At 37.5% G+C, this 10,315-nt stretch overlaps 1 protein-coding gene across 1 annotated transcript in view; it reads right to left on the bottom strand.

The window, feature by feature from the left end:
• Window positions 1-6,334: 6,334 nt before the first annotated feature.
• Window positions 6,335-10,315, bottom strand: part of CDYL (chromodomain Y like) — a 107,011-nt gene continuing 103,030 nt past the window's right edge. The window contains exons 6-7 of the mRNA XM_032692108.1: window positions 9,254-9,397; window positions 6,335-8,223 (exon numbers count right to left, since the gene is read on the bottom strand). Coding sequence (XP_032547999.1) covers window positions 8,065-8,223; window positions 9,254-9,397 — 303 coding nt within the window. The 3' untranslated portion in view covers window positions 6,335-8,064. The remainder of the gene's footprint in view (window positions 8,224-9,253; window positions 9,398-10,315) is intronic.

The raw sequence follows: 10,315 nt of genomic DNA, 5'->3' as shown, positions 1-10,315 counted from the left end.
GTAGATATGCGTGGCTTTAATTATCAAGGACAGCATGCTGGAAGGTGCAGTTTCTTGCTGCTGGTTGAGTTGGGATTGCAGCTTCCTTCACGAGAAAGCCTGCGAGGTGCTGATAGTGTGTGGATACCACTGGGCAAGTCTGTAAGTTGAGCAGTGCTGTACTCTGCTCTTTATCGCCAGTGATTTGCAGGGCCAAGCGTGGCAGCAGCCCAGGCACAGCACATGGGAGCCTTTGCACAGTGCTTCGAGCAGAGCTCCTGTTGTGCACAGTAAGAAAAACAGATGTAAGAGATCCTTGATCTCAGCTGTCATCCTTGCAGAGGAGCTGTGCCTCTCTTCCCCATGTTTCATGTAGATTCTGGGTGGGATGATCTGATTCTCCTTTGTGGAGTGGTTTCAGTTTGAGGCGGTGACCTGAGAGAGAAAATCCACTGCTTATCTCGCCAGTGCCTTGTTCTACTGGGCTGTTGTGCCTTCAGCGATAACACACTTCTGGGGAAAGTGCCTTGCTGTTAGTGCTGGAGCTCTTCTCTGGTTACAGATGCTCTTCATCAGTATGAACTTGGAGGAGCTCTAGGAACGTCAGAGACAGGGAAATAATGATGGTGTTGTCAGCTTATTGTGTATTGCTGGCCAGAAACTTTCCATCAGCGTATTCCCTGGGTTCAAATCAACTTTTTGGGATACAAAAACTCTGCTGAGGATTTCTGAAGTCTCTGAATGTGAAGTCGGGGACACTGTGCATGTCTTTTTATAGACAAAAATAAAAATTACATTTGTGTTCTGCCAAGCAACCCCTCTCAGGAACTTCTTGTCAATTTTCATATGACTTTGTTGAATTATTTTATGTATATTAGCACTACAGACTGCTGTATTACTTAGAATAATAGAATCGCAGAATACTCAGAGCTGGTAGGAACTCACAAGGATCACAAAGGCCAACTCCTGGCCCAGCACAAGACAGCCCAAGAGTCACACCATGTGCCTGAGAGCATTGCCCAAATGCTTCTTGAACTCTGTCAGGCTTGGTGCTACGACCCTGGGGAGCCTGTTCCTGTGCCCAGTCACCCTCTGGGTGAAGAATCTTTTTCTAATATCCAACTTAAACATCCCCTGATACAACTTCAGACCATTCCCTCGGGTCCTGTCACCGGTCACCACAGAGAGGACATCAGTGCCTGCCCCTTCTCTTCCCTCTCACAAGAAAGCTGTAGACAGGTACAAGGTCTCCACTCATACTTGGTTTTATTTGTTTTTGAAAGTTCAGTAGTCAAAAATTTATTAGAGAGGGAATTGAAACAGAGTGAGATCTTAATTGACATGCTGAGGATTGGTGGTAACTGGTTCAGTGGCAAGATTGCAGTTTTAATGCCTGTGTGTGAAGAACTGTCTAGAAGCAGATGTGCAACATGTCTTTTCAGTGAGTTTTGCTCCCAAAGCATTAACTTACCATGTGAGCACTGGGTGGACCTGTCTTGCTGTTAGCAAGTGTAGTGAGGGAGCTGAATGGCATTTTAATATTGGCTTTTCACTTACTTTCAGGTTTTGAGGTCCCCCATTAATATAATTTTTGTGCACTTTACTTTTTTTTTTTCAAAAAACCCTATGCTTTCAACCAATTATGTTTAAACTGTTTAATATCTGTAAAAAACCTGTTTGCTGAGTTATGATGCCTAAATCTGTAGTAGCATGTAATAATTGAATGAATATGAAAAATTACATTTGCCCTCATCTGAATGGTTGGTGTGATGTTGGGGGTATCCATTGTAGGGGAACCTGAACTGTAGACTTTGTGACTGCATTTTTTTAAAGTATTAAGCGCAATAGTCTATCTTCTTGTGCCAGGACCTTTCAGAAGCATCAGGGATATGAATTATTCTTTAAGAGCTTATTCTACCTGAGAGCTGGGTTGTATGAGGTCTCCAAATTTCCCGCCTTACATCATTAGGACTAATAATTTGCAAAGATCTTCCGCTGAAAGAATCAGAACTAATTCTGCTGCCCCATAGACGAATATCAATGACTTCAGATGTTTATAGTTCTAAGGGAAACTAAATCTGTTCTTATGGGCTGAAAGAGATTATCCAAAATGTCCAAGAGATTATGGAATTGTTGCCCCAGTTCCTCCATCTGACTGACTGTTCTGGTTTATTTTTCTTCAAGAAAATTGATTTCCAGACCTGACCTTTGTCTTTTTCTTCCCCTGGATGCACAGATTTGTTTAATTTCTATCCAGAATACAATTTTCTGCCAGCATGAATGAACATGTAACTTTTTCAGAAACATTCAAAAATGAAAGTGTATCTTCAAGTATTCCAAGACACAGCATAATACCGTCTTCAGAAATACTTCTGTGGGTGTTACACAGCTCTTGAGATCACAAAGTTAAGTTTGCAGACTCCTGTTTTCACATGATTGGGCCTGAGAAGCCTACCAAGAAGCATGAGCAGAAAAACTTCCAATGGCCATGGTGGCTTCCTTTGTTTTCTGATTTTGATCCCTTTATTTCAAGGGGTCATCCAGTTCAAAAACTCCCAGCTTTGAATTGTTTTAATTTTGTTAACTGTTATTTAGATCCAAAATAATGCTTCCAGCATGTAAATTCTGGATTTATCAGGTTTCCAGCTTAAATCCCCACCACTCTTTCTGAGCATAAAGGCAGGAGAGGTGGGTGTGTGACCGTGGAGAAAAGGGAAGAAATATGGGGATGTGTCTGTCTTTTGATATTTGACCATGGAAAAAAAACTACAATATTTTGTCATTTTTACTTTACATCACGTAGTGCAAGCATGATTCCTGTAGAAGCGTTTGTCTTAGTTATTCCTGGCATAGCAGGTGGGTTTGGGTTTGTTTTGGTTTTTCAATAATACTGTTTGGTTAAAGATGCCAGTCCAACTTGACAAACTCAGTGAATTCCAAAAACTTCATAGCTGTAAGGAGCAGCATCTGTATTTCACAGAAGTTGCTACTGTCGGCAGCCAGTTTACTCAGGACATGACTTTGAGGTTGGCCTCAGTGACTGCCTTTTCCTACTGCGACAAATGGTACAGTTTTACAGAACATTTCGATGGAGGTGGGTTATGACTCCTGGAAAAACAGCATCTGGGAAATACTGGTTTATTACAGCATTATAACCTGACTTCTCACCCTGCAGACTTACTAAACACACACTACAAAGCAATGATGTAAGTTATATCCAGATGACATGGTACAGACGTGTTACACTGGACCTAAAGGTTCACACTGTGCTGTCTTCTTGGCTAGTCCATGTGGTTATGTTTCAAGCATGAATGCCAGTGGCTGGGTTACTGTTCAACTTGATTGAAGCAGATCTTGCAAAAAAATTCAAAATTTCAAGGAGCTGCTGAGGCCAAAGCAATGTTTCAGGTACTGTATAAGGCATGAATTTGTTTTGGTTAAGTACTGCAATCCTTTTTATCCTCGAAGAAACAAATTCTTATTCTTTGCATTAATGATTTTCTTTATGCTTTTTCAAGGCAGGGTGAATTTTAACCCTGTTTTACCTGAAACACTAGTTGAGCTGTACTTTGTTCTGAATGATTTGGTGTCACCCAGCACAAAAAGCTGACTAAAGGTGCTGCAGAGTTTGAGCAGCCTAAAGTCCTAGCCATAGGAGTAGTTTGTGGATGATGACTGGAAACCTGGAAAATGAATGGAAGTTGGGGTTTTTTTTTTGTTTTTAACAGCATGGTGGAAGTTGGAAGGGACCTCTAGCAGTCATCTGGTCGCACCCACTGCTGCTCAAGCAGGACCACCAAGAGCTGTCTACCCAGGACCATGTTGAAAAGTTTGAGTATCTCCAAGGATGGAGACTCCACAACCTCTCTAGGCAACCTATGCCAGTGCTCAGTCACCCTGACGGTAATGACGTGTTTCCTGATGTTCAGAGAGAACCTTCTGTGTTTCAGTGTGTGCCCACTGCCCCGGTCCCGTCACTGGGCATTGCTATTCCTTTATTTCTTCTTGCAGCTCCTTTGACTTCTTACACGCTGTTTTTTGGTTTCTAATTCCCCTTATTTGTTGTATTTTTCCCTGTGCAGGAGGGATGAGAACAGGAATTCCATACCCATCTTCTCATTTTTTATTGTATTTCAAAATCTGTGTACATCAATCCACTTTTCATCCTGTGAGTTCCTCAAGAGGTAATTATATTTGGTTTTTGCTTGTTAGGAAGACCAGTGTGTGATTTAGTCTGCCAGTCATGTCCCTCACGAGTAAGAAAAAAAAATGTTGAGACCTGTGAGCAAAGTATTTTCTAGAGAAATCTGAGGGGCTGTACAAAGCAGGACCATGGTGATCTTGTGCTATACCGGGGCTCTCCTTTCCTTGGAAAGGCAAATTCACCAGTGTGCCATCTTCAGTATAACTGAGTTCCCCTGCTGCATGACTGAAGGTTGCCAACTTGGACTCTGCTACAAGCTCTGTAAGACAGACTATGTTGACAGCTACTGGCAGTTCTTCAGGAAGGAAAATCATGTGGCAAACCGTAAATGAGTTGAGGCATCTCCTCCCTCCTACTCTCTTCAGAAGCATACTTGTAATGTCCCAGATGAATGTGACAGTGCCTTAACCTCTACCAACAAACCTAGGCAGAGTATAGGCTCCATTTATTGAAGGAAGTTTTTCCTTGTTTGCTGCCTCGTTCCGTAGCTGTTTGCAGTCCTACTTTATCTACTATTTGGGTAAAGTATGAACTATATCTGTGTAAAGTTAAGTAGTTTATAGCTCAGTACTATGTATTATTGTTATTAGTATTATGTATAATATTATTTTTCTATTATGTATGCTTGACTTTAAGAAATTATTCCCATCTAAAAAAGTAATTTAATTCCCCTGAACCTGTTTTCCAGAATGATAATGGTGCAGCTTCTGAAGGACAGAGAAGTGTCTTTTAGCAATGTCAGCAATCCAGTGAAGGACTTGCTCAAGTAAACTGTTTCAAATCCTGGATTCATACAAATTACGAAGTTTGAACAAGGAAAAAATCTACAGGTGGGTTTAGACCTTCAGATTACCCCAAAACACCTTTTATTGTAGGTTATCTTACCCAGAGTTCAGACTTTGCTCTGCTTCCTATTTTTGCTGAAAGTAACATACCAGCAGAAGGTGGGATTAAGGCACACAAGTGGCTTTCAAACAGCTCCAAGTACATTCAACCCATGTGTCTCTCTGGTACCATTTCATAATCAGGAGAAAATTTCTCTTATTTTCTTCTGAAAATGAACTTGAATGTGATAGAACTTCAGTGTGGAATGCATACTCTGTGGTGCAACCCAGTTGCCAGAGCTTGTCAATTCGCTGTGGTTGCTAGTGCCTGGAATGTTACCCGTTTCAGAGAACTGTAAACCTTCATGCACATGAAAAGATACTCACCTGTACCGGAAAGAACGGGACAGTATTTTCCTGATGAAACAGTATCCCCGCAGTCCAGTATATAGACAAAAGCTAGACATTTTTAATTCCTTACATAATTTGCTAATAGTGTCAAGTTAGTTACTGCTTTTAATGTAAAGTTAGGGCAACTGCACAGTGACACTGACAGTGTACAAGAATGGGCCTGAACTAAGGACTTTTTCCAGTCAAAGACAGGAATTTACATAGTCACCAACTTACTCCCATCTTATTGTGCAAACTGTAAGCAGCGTAACAGCCTGACTCATAGTAACACGCACACCAAAAAAAATGAAGCAAGTAGAAATATTTTTTCAGTTGAATTGCTTGTACCTTCAATTGTACCTTCAATGTACAATTCAAATATCTTCAATGTAACAGAAGGCTGGACCCAAAGTTCTTTCATGGTTCAAGAAAAGCATAAACAATACCTGAGATGACATAGATGGAGTCTATGCCCTTATAGGTGCAAGAAAAGGGATCTTTATATAAATTGGAGTCAAACTCCAAAAGGTTTAATATTACAGAACTGTAGGCAAAAGTACCTTTCCTTCTCCCTTTCAATAAAATCAAATTCAACTGAGGAATTCTAACCTAAACGCAGCATTATAGGGAAAATGACCCATTTTTAAGAGATTGCAAAGAAACATTTACATTTCTTTTGGAACTGTAACAAAATAATTAAAATTAGAATTACTTTCTATGTCTTCTTCCCCTGTCTACATCCTGTAAGAGAAAATGTCTATGTAATTTGCAACTATAAACTAATATTCATGTTTAAATTTTAAGGAAATTAAGAGCTTTTTAAAAAACCCCACATAAATATTGAAGCCTCTAATTTACGAGATTTGTTTCAGCAACTTTTACTTTAAAATCAGAATGAAAATGTCTTTGAAAAAGATAACTCTATGAGAGAACCACATTTAAAATGTGTTAAGAAATATTAGTTTTATTTAACCAGTTTTCACAGCTGAATATTTATTCTATAAAAACTTTACAGATTGTACAGTTTATATATAGTTCAAACTACTAGAACAAAGAAGTAGGTCCCACAGATGCAAAAATACTGTACCAATCCAAGGTAAAGGCAGATTTACACACTGTACAGCTCTCCACTGGGAAGGGGAGGTGGGTCAGTTCCAAGTAAAAACTTCAAAACTGTACAAAAATAAGGTTTGATTTCTTTTTCATTCTTCATAATACATTCAATAAGATTGCAAGCACAGATACCCAAGTAATAATAGATATCTGCAGTCAGGAATCAATAACCACTCCTGAAAGGAATGCAAAATAGGTCTATTTACACAGGGCACTCTTTTACACCATACTGCATATAGTGTATATTTCAAATAATAAAAAAGCATAGACAAAGAACATTAAACATCTAATATAAGGTAGTTTTTTTAAAAGGTTTTTTGTTTTTTTTTACTTAATAGTGTGCCAAAAGAATTTTAACTTATTAAATAATATATTCTAAGTGAAACTAAAATTTATGAACATAAAATGCATTTTTGGTGTAATACATCAATTAAACCAGCAAATAGGAAAAAAAAGAACCAAAAACAAAACCCAAACTGTATATGAAGTAGTATTCTCACCCAGCAACAGAAGCACTTATGTAGTTATTAAAAAAAAAGAAACAAAACAAAGAAACAAAAAAACAAAACAAAACAAAAATAAACCCAGAGAGGTTTTTTAAAAACCCACTAAAACTAACTTATAACTTAGGATATTCATACATAAGATATTCAGTGATTCACTAATACTGCAAAATGAGCTTTTTTGTGTTGTGGTTTTTTTTTTCCTTTCCCCTTCCATTTCCCTCCCACTTTCCCTCATTCCCCTTCCCTAAGAGACAGTGGTTTCTTCATGCTGTCTGGGTAAGAATCAAACATATTCCTGCCCCCTTCCTCCCACCCCTCTATACCTCCCTCCCAAAAAAGGACAGAGTGTTTTCTTAGCATTATTCATCCTGAGCACACTCTCTTTTTGGGGATATGTGTGATTTAACCTTAATAGGGTCTAGTTCCCCAAAATTTCAGAATGTTCCATTACTTGAGGTATTTCAACCTTCTTCTGAGACAACAGCTTGTATCTTAGCTGACTCATTGGGCAGAGAAAGTAAGGGCTGGCTAATACCCGTTTCAATTCTGTATTCTCATGAAAAAGAAAAGCATTATTCCAGACTTCCCTGCCACACAGAAAATAATGCAACACCATTCACTTTTTAATTAATTCTCTATTTGATACAGTACTAGCCAAAGATAACAAAAACTAGAGCTTTTAAAGAGATGTTTGGTAGTGCACTCTATCATTTTTTAGCTTGTGTGTGTGTGTCTACGTACACGCTCTCACACACATATTACATTTATATATATATAAAAGACATATATATATATGCACACACATACACTTGTGTGTGTGTATATATATCTGCATGTAACAATCAGGGAAAAAGGAGTTTTGTTCAAATTTAAGTGATACAGTACTTTTAAACCCCTTGACAATAAAAGGGGAGGGGGGTGTGTATGTCCACTCCTGTTCCCAAGTTGAACAAGGGGTTAGTTTATATAGGTTTTTTTTTTTTAAATGGGCATATTTTGTTTGCCCTGATGTCCAAGAAATACAATTCCAGTGTCAATGGGCATCTCATCAGAACTCATCGATTCTGTTCTGCAGATATTTTAACATTGAGTCCATCCCTTGTGCTGAGCCCCAGATTTTCTTCAAAACTTCACACTCCTTTTCGTTTGCTTGTTCCAACTCCACCTTCATGATGTTACGTACTAAAGCTTTGGATTCTTCAAGTACCTAGGCCAAAAATAAAAAAGGGGAGTTGGGTTAGCATTACACGAGAACTAAGCAACACATGCACTTACAGGTTATATGAACGGATCTCAAAGTTGATTATGAACTTAAGCTTATCAATTCATGGGCATACTATGACTATAAGAAACATTTCTTATAGTCTTTCATGTAGCATCACACAAAATTTCCTTTATCTTACACCAGCAAAATTTAAAAGTGCAGAAAAATGTGGAAATAACAAAAACAATAAAATAACAATAATATGGTCGTATAACCAGGGAAAACTCCAAGTCCATTTTGGTACGCACATAACACTATTATTCAGTACTGTTTTAATAACCAGGCAGATCTTGAATTTCTTGAGCACTTAAGATACACTGAAAAAAAATCTCATCTGCTTTTCCATTTAGAAAACTTTTAACTTGCTTTAAAATCCAACATTTCTAATGCACAGAACACACAGGACAGTTATTTTGTACTAAACCTTTTCTTGCAAAAAAGCATCAAATAGTGGCAGTTTTAGCTGTCTTGTGCAACTGCCAGTACTGCACACAACCATGACTGCACTAGGTGTTACTCATAAAACTAAGTTAAACATAACGTCAAAGACTATTTATTTCCATGGTAATTTAAATTACAACTCAAGACAATTCAAGATTTCTGTGTTTCTGTGCAGATATTATGGCAACTGTTTACATTGTTGGTTAGAGTAAGTTGGACTTAAGCAACTATGTTAAAACCAAATTATATTATAAAAAATCCAATGCTGGTTTATGTCCTTTATTATATGCCAGAGTACATCATGGTTAAGAAGAGTTAGATATAAATTTAAAAAAAAAAAAATCCTAAAACCCCCAGAAACAGAAAGATACATAAAAATATGTCAAAAACCATTGCTGTACTATAATACAGTCCTTGTTTCATGAAAATGGTCTCTTTTGTTTTTGGAGGACAAAACGATGCAGTCTAATAATAATTGGAGTAATTTTTATTCATCTAATCATCAAAATATAAGAAAATAAAGGAAACTTACAACTGAATGGCATGTGACAAGTTCTTTAATTCGAACCATTACTTCTTGTGTGAATGTTCCCGGCCAAAACACTTGAGAGACGAGTCCTTTGGCACAAGCTTCCTGCGCCGTCAACTTCCTTCCACTGAACAACATTTCATTGGCCTGAAGGGATAAAAAGTTACTTCTGGTATGAAATGTAATGAGACAAAACTCATTAAAGGAAAAATGTTTGAAAAGAACAAGAAAAATGCCTGCACTATTTGAAATAGTTTTTACTATAGCTCTTCCAAGTTTTAATTAAAAAAGAGAAAGACTGGCCTACAGATGGTTGATCCATGTTGTTGACTAGTACTATGTCAGTAGTTATTAAAATATGGAGGTCTATGATTAAGGCTTAAATGTGAAAATATCTTTTGTTATTTCCTGGCTGTGAATGTTTGTTAACTCTGGCTTTCTTGCAGTATTGCTTACTTGGTTATCTGTGTATGTGGCAATAGGTTTTAATGCCTGGCAAATTTGTAAAACAACAAAACTTGCCCTTTATAATAATGTATGCCAATTTCTGAACAAATTTGTAGAAAATAAACATTCACATCTTCAGAAGTTCAACATCGAATTGATAAATCCTTTCAAAATCTTATATAGCAGTCTTATTAAAAACCAACAGTATTTAAAAGGTCTTGCACATAGTTTAAAGGTACAGAACTGACTACTACATTCTATGCAACAAGGTGGTCTCCAGTTCTGTAAATATTTTTGATTTGTAATTATCATGCACTTCCCTATTTACTAATTTCCCCATTAAAGCTTTGTCCTACAACCACTTTAATTCTACCTTTAGTGAAGTTTCTTATATAGTTAAACTTTGTTTGCAGTGACATCTGCATGGAAACAGCCAGTGGAAACTAAAAAGTCAGAGTAATAGTAAACCTCAAGAAAAAAAAGAATCAGTTTTACTGTTTCTTAATGACTTATTTGCACTGAAAAGTATGACAAACCCATTACTGGACTCTTGAAATATAGGAAATAATGCTGCTATGAAACACCCAAACCTGAGGGCAAAATTCTGAGTTTTTAAAT

The sequence above is a fragment of the Chiroxiphia lanceolata genome, chromosome 1 (assembly GCF_009829145.1).
Source record: "Chiroxiphia lanceolata isolate bChiLan1 chromosome 1, bChiLan1.pri, whole genome shotgun sequence".
NCBI classification, from domain to species: Eukaryota; Metazoa; Chordata; class Aves; order Passeriformes; family Pipridae; genus Chiroxiphia; species Chiroxiphia lanceolata.
The sequence above is the reverse complement of the archived record's forward strand: the minus strand, read 5'-3'. Positions and strand labels throughout refer to the sequence as shown.